This window comes from Sitodiplosis mosellana, unplaced genomic scaffold (genome assembly GCF_009176505.1).
Source record: "Sitodiplosis mosellana isolate CC-2019 unplaced genomic scaffold, AAFC_SMos_1.0 Smas_scaffold_6170, whole genome shotgun sequence".
Lineage (NCBI taxonomy): Eukaryota > Metazoa > Arthropoda > Insecta > Diptera > Cecidomyiidae > Sitodiplosis > Sitodiplosis mosellana.
The window spans coordinates 1,037,210-1,056,297 of record NW_022601411.1 but is presented as its reverse complement, the minus strand read 5'-3'; the positions used below and the strand labels follow the sequence as shown (position 1 = coordinate 1,056,297).

At 36.1% G+C, this 19,088-nt stretch overlaps 1 protein-coding gene across 18 annotated transcripts in view; it reads right to left on the bottom strand.

Moving 5' to 3' along the window:
- Window positions 1-847: 847 nt before the first annotated feature.
- Window positions 848-19,088, bottom strand: part of LOC129575896 (trichohyalin) — a 45,140-nt gene continuing 26,899 nt past the window's right edge. For 3 of the 18 annotated variants that reach the window (XM_055460116.1, XM_055460123.1, XM_055460111.1), the window contains 20 exons: window positions 14,194-14,283; window positions 13,546-13,791; window positions 12,798-13,286; window positions 12,174-12,290; window positions 8,858-9,040; window positions 7,276-7,785; window positions 5,705-7,113; window positions 5,468-5,578; window positions 4,956-5,166; window positions 4,548-4,670; window positions 4,296-4,442; window positions 4,136-4,171; window positions 3,840-4,048; window positions 3,545-3,665; window positions 3,229-3,299; window positions 2,745-2,879; window positions 2,541-2,601; window positions 1,487-2,463; window positions 1,325-1,399; window positions 848-1,247 (listed from right to left, as the gene is read on the bottom strand). In XM_055460116.1, the coding sequence (XP_055316091.1) occupies window positions 2,428-2,463; window positions 2,541-2,601; window positions 2,745-2,879; window positions 3,229-3,299; window positions 3,545-3,665; window positions 3,840-4,048; window positions 4,136-4,171; window positions 4,296-4,442; window positions 4,548-4,670; window positions 4,956-5,166; window positions 5,468-5,578; window positions 5,705-7,113; window positions 7,276-7,785; window positions 8,858-9,040; window positions 12,174-12,290; window positions 12,798-13,286; window positions 13,546-13,791; window positions 14,194-14,283 (4,305 nt within the window). In that variant the 3' untranslated portion in view covers window positions 848-1,247; window positions 1,325-1,399; window positions 1,487-2,427. Of the gene's footprint in view, window positions 1,248-1,324; window positions 1,400-1,486; window positions 2,464-2,540; window positions 2,602-2,744; window positions 2,880-3,228; window positions 3,300-3,544; window positions 3,666-3,839; window positions 4,172-4,295; window positions 4,443-4,547; window positions 4,671-4,955; window positions 5,167-5,467; window positions 5,579-5,704; window positions 7,114-7,275; window positions 7,786-8,857; window positions 9,041-12,173; window positions 12,291-12,785; window positions 13,287-13,545; window positions 13,792-14,193; window positions 14,284-19,088 lie in introns of all 18 variants that reach the window. The other 15 variants (XM_055460117.1, XM_055460126.1, XM_055460113.1 and 12 more) reach the window with 10 other exon arrangements.

Sequence of the window (19,088 nt, the reverse complement as noted above, 5' to 3'; positions counted from 1 at the left end):
CTGAGTGAGATAATTGTCACTTTGCAAATCTTATTCGATCGAAATGGTTTCTATTTCTATGGTGAGCGCAGAAAAAAGAACGATCGATTTCGCATAAATACTGAGTCGAAAGTGGTCGCGATTTGAATCGAAACTGGCGACGAACTAAATTGAAATTGATCGCAAACTGAGTCGACATGGTCCATTTCAGAAAGAGTGTACTTTGGGTGTTGTCAGTGATAACTTGTCACCAATCGATCATTTGTCAACCCGAAAAAAAAAACGAAGAATGTTCCATTTTGGGCGGATGCCGTGCAAATCGTGTGCCGCGTTGGATGCTTGAGATGGTTGATTTGGGTGCGCGATTGAATGACTTGGGTTTAGATGTTGCCGGGGGAAGGAATTTTTTTTTTTTTTTTTTTTTTCATGAAACATTATTATGTACAGAGACCCTGTTTGTTTTATACACACACATTCAACGTGGCATTTTCGCGTCATTTCGTCACGAAATGCCGGCCGCGCACGTACGCACGCTCTCGTCTATGCTGCTTTGTTGTTGTTGTAGAAAATAAATGCGGCGATTGTGATTTTATTTACATTGGGAAAGTTTGATTGTGCGATGTAAATCGCATTGCTGTGATATGGAATAGGAATATTTAGTGAGTGTGTGTCGATGACATCCATACGTGATCACGTGATTTGCTTTTATCAACCCGAAATGCTATCTCATTTGTTTTTTTGGTTGTTTTTAAGTGTTTTTTTATGCTTTTCTCAAAATGAAATGACGTTTTACTCTGTAGATTGTATTAAGTCGATTGTAAGTATTGATTTATTTTTATCCATCTTTCTTCTCTTCTTCCTCCTCTTCTTTGATACGTTTTGGCTATGTTTTTTTTTTCATTTGTTTTATAATAAGATTCTATTTATGTATTTGTATGATATGACACATTTGTTTTAGAAAGAAATCGAGAGATAGTGAGAATAAGAGATTGACTGGAAATGCATCCCATTTCGTTTACTTGATTGTTCATTCTATTGAATTCAATTGCCCCGAAAGAAATGAGGCAAAATGTCTATGGCAATGTCAACAGTTCGCTCTTTTTGCCATCTTTTTCTTGCGCTTTTAAATTGGTTAATTTTCTATTTAACACAATACAATTTGTTTTTAGTTCCTTTGCTTGCTTAGCTACCGCAATTTCCCACATTTGGATCATCACCGTCTCGTATTTTACTTGCTGCGGGCTGCACTTTACTATTATTATCTTGCACTGTGGAGAATGAAAGAAAAAAAAAATAAAAATAGGTTGAGATCAATTTCAAAATCATTTTCGAATTTAAAACTTACGTGAATTTCGAAAGTAACTGTTTATCAAGCGACCATGCGTTAAATAATCGAAGCGTTTTTTTTCTATTAATCTACCTGTAAATGAAAGAATGACCAAAATGTTAAAAAAAATTACCAACAAAATCCGTTATCGTGAAAAAAAACTTCTAACTGATGCCGTACCATTTCTTGCCGATGTTTGGCACCGTTCGAAACAAAATGGACTCGCTTATCAGCATCTCTCTCATTGAGCATGCTCTAGCGTATCAAGCGCTCCGATTTCATGTTCATTGTAACTTGTTCAGGTTGCATTTGGTTTTGGTTGCAAGTGGCTAAAAAAAATGTGTTGCGGTCGAAGCAAAATATAGATGGGTCGCTTAAATGCATTTTGCGCGTGATTTGAAATTGGTTTAACTATGCGTTATTTACTATTTGTTAAGATATTTGTTCATTTGCTTTGTTGTTGATTTGATCCATCATTTTTTAAACTTTACGCTAGCACAATTTGCAAATTATATTCAAATTAATTTGTTTTTTTTTTTGATCATTTACACTTAGAGTCTATTTGAATAGATTTGTTTGTTGTCACAAAGGCCATTGTAAAGGATATACTTGCTTAATGGGTAAAAGTAGTCGCTGTTGTTGTTGTTGTTGTTGATTCTGTTAAATTTCATCAATAAATTTAAACTATTGTGTTAAGAGAAAGAGAGTGTGTATGTGACAGATGCTCATAACTATTCTCTATGATGAAATCAAATCACACAAATTATCAAGTGCACATAGTCACTTTGGTAGTTTTATCAATGTTGTTGTTGTTTGTTTTGGTATTGAGAAATTTAATAAACTTTCGATTAAAATGAGTATTATGAGCAGAGGAAAAGATTCAAAAGAATTCGATTATTTGGATGGTTTTTGTTGTTTGTTGTTGCTGTTGTAACAGTGCTTCGTTTTACATTTTAATCCTTCAGCGCCAATATTTTAGTTTTCTCTTTCTTTTCAGTCATACATACGTTTGCGTTTGCACATTTATATATCTATTTATATAATTCAGTTAGGTTTTGGGCTTCCATTTTTTTTTTCTCTAATCTTCACTATGGACCACTCTATTCATCGTTCGGATTTATTTAAAAAAAGCTTTTCAGGAATCCAGCTGGCCCGGCCTGCGAAATGAATCAATTTGAATAACAAATTAGTTTAAGCTCAATCATCGGTGGCTAAAATAAAGGAAGATACGTACCTCTTGCTGTTGCTGCTGTTGTTGTTGTGCTTTCAGCTTGGCCTGTGCATTCTTCAGCGCTCTGAAATTGACGAAAAAACAAAAAAAATTATTATTCAAAAAATTTCAATTGCCATTTATCAATAAAGAATAAAGAACTCGTTTCAAATCAATTAAAAGTGAATTTTTCACATAAAAATCGCTCAGAATGTACAAAATACTCACTGCTGTAGGTCCATAATAGTTTTCTCTTTGGCGTTTTGCTCTTCTTGTGTCATTTGCACCACTTGCAATAGACGTTCGGTTTCTTGTGAGGCTTTAGCCGCTTCTTCTTTGGCTTGTTCGTATTGCTTTTGAACACTGTAATCAAATACGACATTGTTATTTATTCATTTCATTCGTTTTTCCTCTATTTTTTGCTTAATTAAATCAACTACTTTAGAACAAGCTGCAGTTTTAAACGAGTTTTTAAATCATAAAATAATTTTGTGCTATTTCTAACTCTACTGTTACATTTTGAACAAAAATAATCATATTCTGGAAGTAAGAATAAAATAAAGGAGAAACAAGGCTAATAATAAAAAAGAAGGAGAATCAAATAACGAGGAAATGACCGAAAAATGCATAAAAAAATACAAAGCAAGAAATAATCCGGAAATTTTCTTTTCAAAGAAATCCATTCGAATGCGAATTGTTCAAATGTACGTACGTCTCCAATTGTCGCTGAGTATCGGTGAGTTTTTTGTTTAATTCGCCTGCAGCAGCGGCAGTGCCACCAGCCTAAAAACGATTGAAAAGTTTCTTATTAGTTGGCCATTCATCATCTTAACCCCATTTTGTCTAAGGTTTTTTTTTTTCTCGGAAAATGGACCAGAAATGCATCATCAAGTCGATAATGAGTGGTGGTGCACCCAGAAATCAGAATAAACTTATTTTAAAACGTAGATTTCTATGTATTTCCCGCGGATTTTCGATCAAAAGTCATCGGTTCACCGATGTTGACCTAATTCATACAAATGCCGTACCTTTTGCAGTGATTTTTCCAATTGGTCCATTTGCTCTTTGCGTTTCTGCAATTGTCTATCGAATTCAATGAGTTTCTTCTCTTTCTCCTCAAGCTCCTTTCGCTTCGATTCTATCGCTTTCCTGCAATTGTACCAATTGTTATTTTCCATTAGTTTCCAAATGAAAATTCACATTGACTTTTTTGTTTATTCCAAGAAAAAGCCATTGTTTTCAATTCCAAGCAAATCCATAGCCATGAATTTTTGCTCATATTGATTTATTACTTTTTTGTTACAAATGAAAAGGCACCATTACCTTTGCTCTTCGAACAATTTGCGTTCGCTTTCGATGGCTTTTGCTTGGTTGTCCAATTGCTTCTTGAACTCTTCCATTTGTATGAGTTGAGCTTCGATTTCTTTGCGTTGCGCTTCATCAATGCCACCTTTGGCTGCGCCACCCTGTTGGGCTGCCGACAATTGTTGATGGGTAATTTTCAGTTGGTTATTCGCCTCGAGCAGATCCATCTGTGATGAAAAAGAGATGATTAGTTGAAATTTGCATTCAATTTTGGACCATTTCAAATGGTTGATGACTATTAAGTGGTCATTTACCTGGCTCTTTTCTAATTCTTGTACTAACATTTCAAGCTGCAAATGAGAAAAATGAGAAAGTTAAAATGGGATTCATTATTATTCGTTGAACACCAATACAACATCAAGTCGAGTCAAGTTCTCCACATTCTCATCTCGAGGATTGACTGCTATTATTTACCTGCGATCCGAATCGATCGCGTTCCACATTCGCCGTTTGTAGCTCTTTTCGCAGTTTTTCCATTTCTTGAGCAGTTTGCTGAGTTTGGGCAGTTGGCTGTTGCGGTTGCTGTGGCTGTTGCTGTTGTTGTTGCTGTTGTTGTTGCTGCTGATTGGTAAGTGGAAAATGGTAGAAAAAAAGTTGAATGAAATTCGAAAACTCAAGCATTCCATTCAGTAGTTTAAATGAAATTATTCAGCGGTTCAGACTTACCAGTTGTTGGTTTTGTTGTTGCAGATTGGCAATTTGTTGCATGTGTGATTGCAGCTGCTTTTCCAATGTTTGAGCACGTTTGTGTAGCTCTGTTGCCGCTTTTTCGGCTTGATCAGCTCGTACCTGGATAGGTTTTGGAAATTATTATTGTTCGCTTTCATGTGAGTGACTTTGATTCATGATTAAATTTTCTGAACATGATTTTGATTGAATGATTTGTATTAATTTCGTTGAATTGTTTTGATTCATTGTAATTTAGGACGAAATTTATTCGACCCAAACACAACAAAAACTTGCCCAAACACCACAATGAAATGGGCACAAATCAAATTTCGAACTCAAAATGAAAAAATACGGTTTTGATCAAACCAAAGGGAAAAAATCTGTTCAAGCTTTTGTTGGACGTACCTTTTCTTGTTCGACCACTTTGCGCCATTGTTCTACTTCATTTTCGCTGCGAGCGCCAGTCTCTTGTAATCGTTGTTTGAGTGCGTTAATTTCGGCGACAAGCCGCTGTTGATCTGGTGTTGGCGGCAGATTGCGTTGACCCGGCTGCTGTGGTTTTGCCTTTTCAGCCTCTTGTAATCTCTTTTCGAGCTCTTGGTGTTGTTGCACAAGCCTATTTCGATACGAAGAAGAAGGAAATGAATAAGTAGAAAACGGATAAGAAGAAGACGATTGCGAATGAGGCGAAGAACATCGTCAGGTTAATGCAAAAATTAAGCGATTTGTAAAAGAAATCAGCCGTTCGTAAAGGTTTAATTCTGATAAAAAGAAGCACGAATTTTTTCCCCCCATTTTGCTCTTATCATCGAAAAAATGTTAGGCGCTCTCAAAATGGTCAAAGGAAAAATGCACTTGCTCAAAGTCAATATTGAGTCAACGTCGTTGACGACATGTACTTTTTCGACTTGACTTACCGTTTATTTTCTTCACGTTGTCGTTGCAATTCTTGTTCAGTGGCATTGAGTTCCTGTTGGAAGTTCATCAGCATGTCTTGGCTCTTCTCCAATTGTTGAATCAATTGATCTCTGTGAGAGGGAGGAAAGAAAAGTTCAATTACCACCCTGAACTAATTTTGAATTTATTTTTTCTTCATCCAAAAAAAATGTCAACCATAGAAATGGGTGAAATTCCATGGCCACAGCCATACATACCGTTCAAGTGCCAATTGTTTGGCGTCAGTCTCCAGTTTCATGATATTCTTTTCAACTTGATGTGATTGCAGCGATCCACGCTGTGCTTTGAGTGCTTCGCGTTCGGCTTCCGAACGCTCTAGACGCTCCTGGTATCGATTGAGTTCGGCGGACATGCGTTCGAATTCGATCCGTGTGGATTCGTTGGCCTCTTGCTGTTTGGCCAAGTGCATTTGTGCTTTTTCCAATTCTTTGGTCAATCGGCCGGACTCCAAATCGGAGGCGTCACGCGTTTGGAATTGATTTTGTGTGTGTTTCTCGAGGAAGTTGTACAGCAGTTGATTCACCTGCAGCGCCTTTTCGAGGCGATCACGCAGCCGTTCATTTTCCGAGCGTTCGGCTGGATTTTGTGGCAACGAATTTGCACCCGGACTGATTGCATTCTGTTTGGCACCGGGGCCAAGTTGACGCATCCGTTCGGCCTCTTTGATCAATTTCTCGTGACGATCGCGCACCTTTTCGCATTCAATGTGAGCACGTTCCAATTCGGCACGTTGCTTGTCTTGATTGGAAATTAGCTTGGCCACTTCAGCCTTTGACAACTCCAATTGCAATGTGGTTTCATGGAGTTTTGTCTCCAGATTTTGCCATTCCAATTCACGTGATTCATACTTTTCTTTGTATTTCGAGTGTGATTCCTCATCGTAGGCGGCTTTACCTTTGATGGCATCCAATTCAAGCAACATCTTATCCAATCGTTCGCGTAACCGTTCATTCTCTTCCTTCGTACGGCGAGTATCACGTCCGTATGTCTCTTGCTCTTGCAATCGACGCAATTCACTCTGACTCTTTTCATATCGATCGCGCATTTTGTCCAGTTCCAAACTGAAGCGAGCCGCCTCTTCTTGAGCCGATTCCATTGCTGCTGAATGCTTGGTATTTGTATGAGTTGCACGGTCCACTTCGTATGTGAGTTTTTCCACTTCCGTTTGAAGCATATCCTTCTCCGATTGCAGTCGACGCACATCATTTTGTGCCTTCTCCAAACGTTCACGATTTATTTCCAACTCTTCGCGGGCCTTGTCTTCCAACTCCTTGGCGCGGGCCAATTGCAATGCAATACGATCACATGCCTCTTGTAAGCGAGAGCTTTCGTCTTGCAATTTACGTAGATCTTCACGTGCTTTGGTTGCGGCCAATGTGGATCGTTCCGCTTCGACCTCCAAACGTGCACGATCGGCTTCGGTGGTATCGACTCGGGATTGCAAACGATAAATTTCATTTTGTGCACGATCATGTTTCTCCAGCAATTTCTCATAGTCTTTGTTCCAGCTGTCCTTTTCATCGATCAATTTCTGGCTGGCGTACAACGCCTTGTCCAGTTTCTCCTTCAATATATCGATCTCTGTGTAGGCATCGTCGCGTTCGATCTGCAAGGGGAAAACGAAATTTTTGTTTTGGTGTGAAAATCAAGTGTTTCAATGATGGTCCAACAAGAAATTAGTCAAAAAATGGGTCAACAGGTCGAATTTTGAAGAGTGTTTAAAAAATTGCACATTTAATCTAAAAAAAATCCGACTAAATTCACTGACCTGTAATTTCTGGTGTACGCTGTGTGCCTTCTCCCAACGCTCTTTGACCACCTCCAGTTCGGTTTGCAGTTGTTCACGCTCTCGTACCGCTTTCACGGCCATTGCTTGACTATTTTCGGCACGTTCCTTATACGAATCGATTTCATCCTGCAATGCATCGCGCTCCTTCTGCAATCGTGTCAATGCCTGTTGTGCTTTCTCCGCTTTGTCCTTGTACCGTTCGATCTCCAATCCGAGCGATTCGCGTTCTTTCTGCACTCGTGACGATTGACCAAGTGCCTTATCCAATTGTGATTGCAAACTCTCGAATTCGTACGCTTGTTTCTCCTTCTCTAGTTGCAAGCGACGCACTTCGGCTGTTGATTTATCCAAACGCTCTTGCAAGTGATCCACCTCGTTCTGTGCTTTGTCCAATGAATTTTGCAACTTCTCTTGGGCCAATTGAGATTTTCCGAGACCGGCTTGTGATCGTTCCAATTCTTCGCGCAATTTTTCCAATTCGGTCAAGGTCTAAAGAGAGAATGTGTGTGTGTGTGTGTGTTTTGGTGGGAGATTGAAAAATTTGGGTGAAAAAAGTTCATTAGTTTGATTTTGATCTGACGGTGCATGAGACCCGGGATTTCATTGCATGCGAATGAATTCCCACAACACTGTCTGTCTGTCTCTATGCCACAATCCACACTAACGAACGCCGTTGAATGAGTCAACTTTTTGATTCGCGAATCAACATTCAGAGACAAATTTTGGTTTAAAATTCGAATTTTCGACATGAATTTTGTTTTGATTTGGAATTTCCAACTAGTGTTGTGTTGGCTTCGAACGTGAGTTCGACATTATTGAAAAAGAATTTTTGTTCATAAAATTTGAATTTTTTTTTAAATTTGAAGGATCTTTGTAGATTCTATTAATTCTTGCAAAGGATCGAACGAACAAAACATTTTTTCAATGATGTTGAACGGTCGTTTCTAACTTAGAATAAGCGTTTCTAAGTGTTCGACCACCAACACTACTTCCAACATTTGAAATTTGAATGTGACTTGAAACAAAAACCAATTTTTTTTTCTCTCACAGAAACCCGTAATTGTCGAACGAAAAAGTCAATTTTGTCATGCAAAACTAAAAGATGTCCATCTAATAGATAGTCTAAGTCATTCCAATCAAGCGAATAATTATGTGTCGTGTGTCGCAAGGTAAAAAGGTGACTCATTCAAAATGACATCTCTGTTCAAACACGATGAATGCAAAATGTTCGGTCATCTAAAAAATATAACGGGGAGGGCCACTCAACATGCAATAAACACCACATTCAAGATGGAAATGGTCGTTTTTTTTTTCATTTTCTTTATTTTAAAAAAAAAATTGTATATATCGAAACTTTGGGCCGTTTTTGGGTGTCGTTTTGTTCACAATTAGAAGTTAAAAAAGAGGAATGATTTTGAATTGTATATGTTTGCAGATTTTGTTTTTAAATTTTTTTTTTTTTTAAGAAAAGAATGTTAAAAGAACCAAAGAAAGAAATATAGAGAGAGAGAGAATGAGCAAAAAAAAAAAAGATGAGATAGAACTTGTGTTCTGGGCTTACTTTATCTCGTTCGGCGTGAACTCTTTGTACGCTACTCTGTACACGTTCCATTTCTTGGCGCAAGCTTTCTTGTTCACCTTGTGCATTTTCGAGTTTGGCTTTCAGGCGGTACACTTCACCCTGGCTCTTCTCGAGCTTTTCTTGCAACGATGCAGCCTCGGCACGAGCACGTTCAGCATCCGACTATTAATTTTTTGTTCGTTTGCATTTGTATTTTTTGATTTATTTTTTGTTTTGTTTTCGGTTCGCGTTTAATTTTGTTTTTTTTTTTCATCGTGGCATGGAAATATACATATGTGATGGAGAAAGTGGTTCGAATGTTAAACAATAGATTCTTTGTTATAAGTTTTTGTTTGAATTTTTGTTGTTGTTTTTGGTGGTTGGTGGTGGTTTTAGTGGGGGATTTAGGATAATTAATTTATTTAAAAAACAAACGGGGGAGCAACGGGCAATATCGATTTGTTTTATTTTAATCTCAAGAATATTGTGAATAAAGAAAATTTCTTGGTTTGGCAGACGAAAAGATAGATAAATCCAAAACTATAAAATTGGTTGTTCTATTATTATTTTTTGAATTATCGGCATTTGAAGTGTATAAGAGCAAGGCAGAGCAGAGCATATATTCGGTTTTTTTTAAATAAAGAAGCCAAACGATTTGATAAACCCAATCATTGCACTCAAAAAACATTGCATTTTTTTTTTGTTATTGTTAGAATCGCTAGTTCGAATTGCTTTGGAACAATATGCTATTATAGTCGAAATGTAAAGCTCTTGGTATACGATGAATAAATCTCTTGATCTTGTTTCAGATTTGCAATTTGTTTGCGTTTTTCTTGACATCGAATAATTCCATCTTAATTTCACAAATATTCCAATATACACCAAAAGCTCTAAGAACTTCCTAAATTTCCGTACGATTTTATGTGTAGGTGAGAGAGTGAGAGAGATAGTGTGTGTTTGTGTATGTGTATTCAAATAAATCGCTTGATATGAAATATCCACAAAGTTCAATGGCGTGCTGCTCAGCGTCAACTAACGTGACTTGTTTTCTTCTCATTATTGCATAATGCCATTAGCATCTTTATCTTCATGCGAAAGTTCTTTCACTATTCGTTTCTTTCATCTTACTTCTGATGAACATTTGTTTAGAATATTTCTTTGAGGATGTTTATTTCGAGGCTCTCAGTTTGTTTTGAAATTCAACATTTGAATTCCTCGAAAGAAAAGAAAATCGAATTCAAAGAAACTTCGATTCAACAAACTACATACGATAATCCATCGCTATATGCTCAACTATAATTGCTGCACTATTCTGCAGGTTAGTCGCCGAATAATTTGTACTGATTCTCTTTGGTATTTATTTCACAGCCTCTGCACTGAATACTAATTCAGTGAGCTCTAGATATTCAACGGACTGAGTTTGAAAACACTTCGGAATAATAAGATTCCCAGTTTGAATTTGCATAAGTTATGCGAACCTAAAAATATGCTCATCTTATAAGAGCAATGTTCTTCTTCTATTATTATTATTCTGTTTTATCATTTGTTTGTCCTAGATGGTGTTATGCTGTTCCGTTTGTATCCTCAACACCGATTACATTACCGGAATACGCATTTAACACATTGAATCCACTGAACGGTCGACTTTTTGAACATTTTCCCATGGAAACGTTCAACATTCAGTGGGACATGTTTAGATTATTATTTATTAGAATTAGAAAACGACTTAGATGGGAACAGTTTAAAAGATTAATAGTTTCTGTGCATCTATTAAAATTTGGATTAATTGTGACACTCAAATCAGAATTTTTTCAAAGAACATGTACGTCAACCGCGAGCAACATCACTTTCACTCTAACGCAGCGATTCGCACATGGAAGGCTTTCCAATTTGTTCCCTATCTTACATTTTCAAATCGAATTTTTTTTTTCAGAAGTAAAGACCATTTTTCGGACTTCGTTTTGTTTTGAAAGAAGTTCAGACCTTCATCTTTCATTTCCAAACTTTCAAATGACTGAGACCAAGCTACGTTTTTGTCACTGAAAATGTTGCGCGTACGCATGTCTGAGTTCGATTGCTTTTAATCTGTCCAATATTTAGTTAGGTTCTAATAGCGAAGAATTATTTAGAGCATTCTATGAGCCATTTCATTGGATATCCGTATTTTATCTATTTTTGTAAGTATTTTATTCTTGCAATTGCACGCCATTGAAAATGACTTTGTTACGGTATTTTTTGATATCAAACAAAACTAAAATTGTTGTGCATTGACGAAACCGAAAAGTTTGGAGGAAAACAAAAGACCAAAACCCAAAAAAAAAAACTAAAATAATTCGTTTTGTGTCAGAAAGTTGCTAAGATTGTCAAAAACAAACACAAGTGTCGATTGATAATGTAACAAGACCGTTAGAATGTGTCAAAAACCCATTATTCAAGAGTGAGATAGAGAGACTAAGAAGAGAGAGAGAGAGCGAGAAATTCGAAATGAAAATAAAGTAACCAACGAATTGATAAAATGTGTGTAGAGAGAGAGAGAGAGAGAGAGAGAGAGAGAGATGATGAAGAAAGTTGGTGGAATGTTGGAATGGTTGAGAGCATGAGACTGCGAGCGAGCGAAATGAATGAGAGAGAGACGAGAGAGGGCAAACTAAAAGAAAATGAAAGAAAAGGGCGATGGTGGTAAAAACAAAACAGCTGGTAGAGAATAGGAGCTGAGAGATAGAAAACATTCAAAAAATGTGTGAGAGAGAGAGATGAGGCTAGAGATTGAGATAGAGATAGAGATAGAGAGAGTGCAAAACAGAACAAACACGCTAGCAAATACGCCCAAAATCGTTGTATACAATTGTGACACAATTGTGTGTGTGATTTTTGGCCGTTGAGAGCGTTCGTTTTTCATTTCGCGTTTTCTACTCACAAAATCTTGTGTAGGTGCTCCCTAAAAGAAAACAGATTAGGCATTTCTTTAGAAACAAAACATAATCGAGAAAAAAACACGGAGCTGTTTTTTTTGTTGTTGTTGTTGTTTTTAATTAGTTCATGTATGGAATGAGATTCTATGTCTAAATGGTGGGGGAGGGGGCATTCACCAACAAAAATGATTGCATGAAATAACTGAAAAGGCGATATATAATTTCGACTCATTTTTTTTTCTTTGGTTTGTTTTGGTTTTGGATGGAATTTTGTTGCTTGTTTACTTTTTTGCTGTTGTTTATTCTGAGTTTATATTTTCAATGGAATAGCCACTTCTGCACAAATAGGTTCACGACAAAAAAGAACACATGGCATACCAATAGAATGCATATTCAGTACTTACGCGTGTGACTCGCAGTTCGGCTTCGGTTCGACGCAAATCGGCCGCCGTTTTGTCGGCACGCTCTTGCGCACGGTCCAATTCCTGCGATGTGGTCAACGTCGATCGGCCAAACGTGGTCTGCAAAATTGATGCAAATCAAATTTTTGGTGTTGTTTAGATTTAAAGGATTTGGGCACTGCCCAAATTGGGCAGTTTCAGATTGAAATCAAACAAATTAAGATTTAAAGCGAGCAAGGAAGTAAATCAGCTAACTTGATTTAGATTAAACAAACTGATGTAAATACTAGTGTCATTGAAGCTCAAGCTAAGTGTCAATCGTACTGAAGAAATGCTTGAAAAACGAATCAAAATGTCAAAGATCAATATTTTAAAAATTGAACATATTTTTTGTTCTCAATTCGTTTGCTCGAACTAATCGAGTGTTATATTTGCTCTTCATTCCTTCAGCAGTTAATTGAATTGGCGTTGATTGAACTCGACTCGAAATGAGACTCGAGAAGTATCATTCATGAGAGTCTTATCCACAAGAGTCCAAACTAAACTATGCCATTAGAACTCAAAACGTTCTAAAACTAGATAAAATTAGGAGTATAAATTGGGTTCGCTACATACGTTTATGCCTACCTGTGATCGCTCAAGCTCATGGCGTAACCGATCATTTTCAAGTTCGAGGCGTGTCATTCGCTGTTTGGTTGCTTCCCAATCGCTGGTGCTACGTCCCACTTCACCGGACACTTTGTCGTATTCGGCCTTTGATTTGCCGAGTTCGCTTTGCGATGACTCGAGACGAGTTTCCAGCCGCTCTTTCTCCACATGGATGCGATCCAAACGCGAATTCAACTTCTCAATGTCACACTCCAGCGAATGCAATTTCAATTTGTATTCGGTCACTTCGCGCTCATGCAATTCACGCTCCTCTTCTTTGTCCTTTTCGGCACGATCACGTTGATCGCGTAACAATTGCATTTGCTTATCCTTGTCGCCGAGTGTCTCTTCCATGCTGTACAAAGCACCTTCGGAGTTGCAGTGATGGGCTTGCATCGCCGACAAACGGGCACGTGCCATCTCGACTTGATTATCCTTCTCCTTAAGCAAATCCTCGAGATTTTCGATCTGAATTGTGAGAATTTGGGTCAAAATATTAACCATTTTTTTTTCCAAAATTCGAAGAAAAATTTAAAAAAAAATGTAAAAGAAAAACATGTTTGGGCAAAACAATCGAGTGCAAAACCAAAAAATCACTGTGAATGCAGCTAACTATGATCATTGCTTTCGTACTGGTTAATCACTTTTAGCCAGTCAACTATGTCCCAAAATAATCGATTGGCTAAATAATCGATTGGTCGGAATGTTTCCACACAAGAACACTCACCTTTCGTTGGAGCACATTGATTTTGCGATCTTTGATGTCCATGTGATCTTTTAGTTCGGTCAATTCGTTTTGAACGCGATTACGATCCTGAACCGCTTGCACAGCGGCCTGCGTTTTCTTTTCGATCAAGCGATTCTTCTCTTCCATGCGAGTTCGCAACTCTTCAACGTCCGACTGAAGCATATTGTAATGCTCCTCTTTTGCGCATAATGATTCCTTCAAAACGGTTATATGGCGTTGATAATCCTATGGAAAATGAAGGCATATGAATGAGCGGTTTTTGGAGAATGTGCAAGAAAAAAAGGTATGCTTTAGCTAAAAAGGCCAAATCACGGGTAGACAAGAGGTGTTTCAATGCATCTATGACACAATCAATTTGCACAAAGTAGGATTTTTCCAGCAAAAAGGTTGGGATTTCATGAAAAACTCAACAAATCGTCAAGAAACCATCAAAATAGTTCATATCCAATATTTTGACACCAAAATATGTGCAATACACATTCACCCTAAGAGGTGAATTAACATTGGAGGTGTTTTTTTGGAAGCAACTTGACTTTTTTTCTATGTTGAACAATCCGCATTACACATTGGTGCATTAAATGCAACTTAAATGCTAAATGAAATGTTTTCCCAAAACGGTTGACTCACCTGATGTTGTTCTTCGAGTGTTTTCATCTTAGCTGCCATAGCCAATATTTCTTGATCACGGCGCTGAATTTCCAAACGAAACTCGTCCAACTGTATTGATGATGTGGATATATTGTGGATTGGGATAGTTCGTTTAGAAATGAATGATTAAAAACTCGCACTTAAACGCTAGCAAAATGGTCTGTTTTTTTTGTACTTTTATTTTGAAAAATTTCAAGAGTTCAAACGAAAGACACGAATCGAACAAAAAAAAAACGAGAACTGAATGGAAAAACCGAAGAATAAAAACAATGTCAAAAACGAAAGAAAAACGAGAAGAGATAGAAAGATATGTATATATATATACGGTTCAACTTAGCTAAACAACACGTTTAATAAAACGAAACATTTAAAAAGGAAGAGCAATAGAGAGAGAGAGAGAGAGTGAGTGAAAAGAGACGGAACAACGGACGATTCAACAGCAATTGGTTTCAAGATTCGTTTACGACTGCAGCATACACAGAACTTGATACTGGATAGAAAGAATACATATATGCTTGGTGGACGAAAAAAAAGTTTTTGTCGGTTTTTATCGGTCTTTTTAGTTTGTTTAACACAACATTTTTCGACTGAGAGAGATGACTGGAGGATATTCTATATATGGATCAGATTTTATATACACAAAAAATTTCATTCGAGTGGTCGAAATAGGTAAAAAAGATGGTGTGGATGCATTGCTGCTTTTGCAGTACGAAACAAAACCAAAAACATAAAAATACAGACGATGACCACAAAATAGCGAGAAATTAACAATATGATTTGCATCCCTTTTTTGTTTTTCGATTTTTACGCTTTTTCTTTCGGTTTCGTCGAGGCAGAGAGAATGGAAGACAGCGGAATGATCACAAAGGAAAAGAAATAAACACCCAGAAAGAAATCGTTAAATCCAATTTGTTAAGTCGAATTTATTGAATTGCATTTTTCATTTTTTTTTTAAATATTTATTATTTCAACACACGTGCTCTTTTCAATAAGAGAAAAGAGAAAAAAATATCCGTTTTTTTTTGTTTATTTGTTAAATTATTTAAATTTGTTGTCTTTTAAATATATTAAGGTTAAATCGACCTACGGTCTTCTTCTTCTTCTTTTTTTTGATCATAAAATATTAGTATCGTTTATTTTGTTTGCTTGTTTGTTGCTTCTTTTATTAAATTATTCTCATCCACTTGATGATTTTTATTAACACGCTTATCGAGTAAAATTGGCTCATGTTCAAGTTAATGAATAGTTTTTCTTTTATTTGTTCTCTCTGGTAGCGAATATTGCATTTTTTATTATCTAAAAAAAAAAAGAGGAGAAAACAGTGAATTTTTCCATTTAAATCTAGACACAGACAGAAAACTGAAACACTTTGTCTTTTGGCTACACATAAAAAAACAGTCTGCACCTTTTGTATCAAGATTCTTTGTAAATTTGAAAACTCTTGATAAAATATCAAGCAAAAAGTTGGATGCTTCATCAAGATGAATCTAACTTTTTGGGCAAAAACGATTGATTTTCATCACAAAAAAGCTTGGTTTTCATTAATCCAGTGGATTCTACCCATCTTTTACAAAAAAAAAATCATACTCCATTTGCTACCCATCCGTTATAAAAAGGTTTAAAATCCAAATTGGTCTACCCAAAGTTTGACCTTCCATGTAAAATGTTCATAATGTTCGATTTTTTTTTTTCAGCATCTTAAATGAAAAATCGAGCTTTTTTTCCAGGCCATTCGGTCAAGATGAATTGAATGGTAGACCCGAAAGGGTTAATGAAATCGCTTTTCATCAAGAATTTTCAATTTAAAATCCTTGATCTGCGATGCCCTTGAAAAGTTCACTGTTTTACAACGTAAACATTCGTCACACACGACGAAAACTGTCTTGTTGAAGGGGAAAAATTGAACTCGAAAAAACACTAGGCTAAAAATGTAACGTTGTTAACTAATATAAACGGAATAATAAAAGATGAACAATACACGGAATTATTGCCATTCTCTTATTGTTTCGTGATTTTCGTCATGTCTTTTAATTGAAAATGAACTGATTGTCCCACGTCTTGGAGCATTTGTATATTAATGAATGGTTGGTTATTATCTCTCAGTATTATACCTGGCTACCTTCGTTATCTTACCTCAAATAATGTCTATGTCGCAACAAATTGCTTTAATTATGAAAAACAAGAGTTTTGTTTTCTATGTTAGTCTCGACATCGTGTAAATGAAGACCATAGCCAAATGCTTATTGACTTGATGGGGAAAAGAACTAATTGAACTAATAACTGAACGCAATTTCGATCCTCGTCACTTCAAGAAAAAAAAATCGTTGACTAAATTGAAACTCGAAAAAGGAAATTTTTCAAAGTTAGAAAAAATCACGTCTCAAAAATGTCATGAATCGAAATTTTTCGAATCATTTTTGGGGAAAATTCAACAAAAAACTCAAATTCATATCAACATTGAAAAGTGAGACTCGATTTATTGCAAAAATCATAAGATTATTATTAGCGTTATTGCAGAAATGTTAACAAAAGACATCAAAGAACAGGAAACGAAGACATTTTCGAAGGAAAAGAAGCCATTTTTGAAAGAAAAAAACAAATTTCCAAAGGCAAATATCGTTTCTGCTCGGAAAAAAGAATATTTTTTCTTCTAAAAAATGAAAGCGAAACACACGCACACGCAGAATAGGATATTTCAGCTACGAAGAAAAAGAAATCTCTCCGCGCTGTCGGTGTGTGTGTGTGTGTGTGTGCGTGTGTTGGGTGCGAGTGTGCGTTTTCCTGTTCAAGAACTAATTCATTCAACTTGACTTGGTTGTTGTTTGTTAAGTCTCGTTTCATATATAACCTATATAAGAATTGTTGTTTTTTTTTTTGTGTGTTTATTACCTGAAGCAACACCACCATAAACTAGAATTAAATCAGTTCGGACAAAAATGCTCGTTTATTTTTTCTCTAATTAATTAATATTGTAGCTGTTGCTATTGTTGTTGTATAAGTTTTGCAAAATAGTTTTTGTTGTTTTTCACATTAGTTTACGTTGTCAATTGCGACGAAACGTTGGCCCAGGGGCGCATACGCACAAAAGAAACAAAAAATGTCCCATCTTCTCGCTTTGGCATAGGGTTTTCCCTCGTTTTTCTTCGCATTTTTTTTTTTTCATTCCCATTCAGGAGTCTGAAGAGCACTATTTATGAACAGATGCAGTGATATTGTTTCTTTTTGTTTTGTTTCAATTTTGATGATGATGATGCATTTTTGTGTGAGTGTGTGAATGAAATAGAGCAACTGAGAGAGGTCATGTGAATGTGAAACTATGCTAAAAGCTAGATGGCTACATATTTGCTACGAATAAATGAAATAAATAAATCTATTCATCAACCGAAAACAATGTCAATTGCATTTATAGTCGCTTTCTTTCTTCTTCTTCGCTTTCGCTAAACTTTTCACTTCGAGCAAGCAACGAGCTGACTTATTTCTATGCACCCAAACACACACACACACACACACACGTTTGTGTGTGCGTGTTTCTGGGTCTAATTGAATCGAGTCGCTTCTTTTTAATTAAAAACGGATTCCTTTCTGCTATTAACACACTAATTATCCGATATAAATAAGGAACATTTGCGATGCACCTAATTTAAAACTGTTGAATAGAATTCTTTGCATTTTATTTAGACGTATAGCTACGGAGAGAGTGACAGAGATAGAGAGATTGAGCGAAAGAGAAAGTGGAAAAACTAGCGCAACAAGATGAATGAATTGTTTCCATTTCAGTTTCAGCTCCATTTTACCGCTTCATTTGTTTGAAGCAACACTCATTGCAATGTCGACTGATAATCCTAAACTGAATAAAAATAACGGGTTTTAACCGTCAAACTGAAGGCCTCAATCAGTTTTTCAGAATTAATTATTTTGAATCGGAAATGGCTCAATTTCAAGCGGAAATTTGAAGATAAAATAAGGATTATCAAACAAATCGATGGATGGCTTTGAAATTATGGTGGTGCAAGGTCAAAAACTTAAGATGGGTCATATAATTTTCCAAAAAAAACGTAGAATTTTGGATAAAAATCTGATTTCTGCACGTCTAGACAAAGAAAAACCATAATAAGTGGGTTTTGGAATAGAAAGTCAAGTAAATACGGCTTTGTTCTGGGCTAAATGCGGTTTTGTTGGAATTTTCATCGAATTTGTCAATGAAATCAGAATTTTAAATTCCCCAAAACTGAACATTTGATTTATTCCAACAAATGTCATTTGACAATCATATGGTTTCGAAAATGAAACCCTTATCAGAGCTAAATTGAATTAGAATTCTATGAAAAAGAAGAAAAAAACTGAAAGTGAAACTGAAGTTAAATTCAAACTTATCGTTTTGTCTGGAAAATCGTCCTAAAAACCTTGGAAAATGTCAAATGTTTTGTTTTTTTAAAAATATCTCGAAAATTGTGAGCCTTCAATCCAATGAGCTTTCCAATAATCCAATGAGTGTTCGAAAAATCTAAAGTTTGAAGATGTCTATAAACGATCTCAAACAAAAACCTTCGAAGCGACTTGAGAAAATCGGTGATTACCATCGAAAAACATTTACCAAATGAAACAAAAAAAAAACAGCAGAAAGAAACTAGTTCAAATAGCGATAAACCATGGTCAAAAGCAATGAATTTTCGTTCCATCATTTACGGTCCAAAGGAACAATTAACCGTTAAAAAAAAGTCTATAATCGACTCAATATCATTCTAACCAATTTTGATCATGTCAATAATTGTAACTCTAAGTATAAATCTAAAAGTCTATATCGAAAAATGGGCAAAACAATGCAAGTAGAATAGAATGCTAATAAATTTTATGAAAAAATATTCACAATTTCT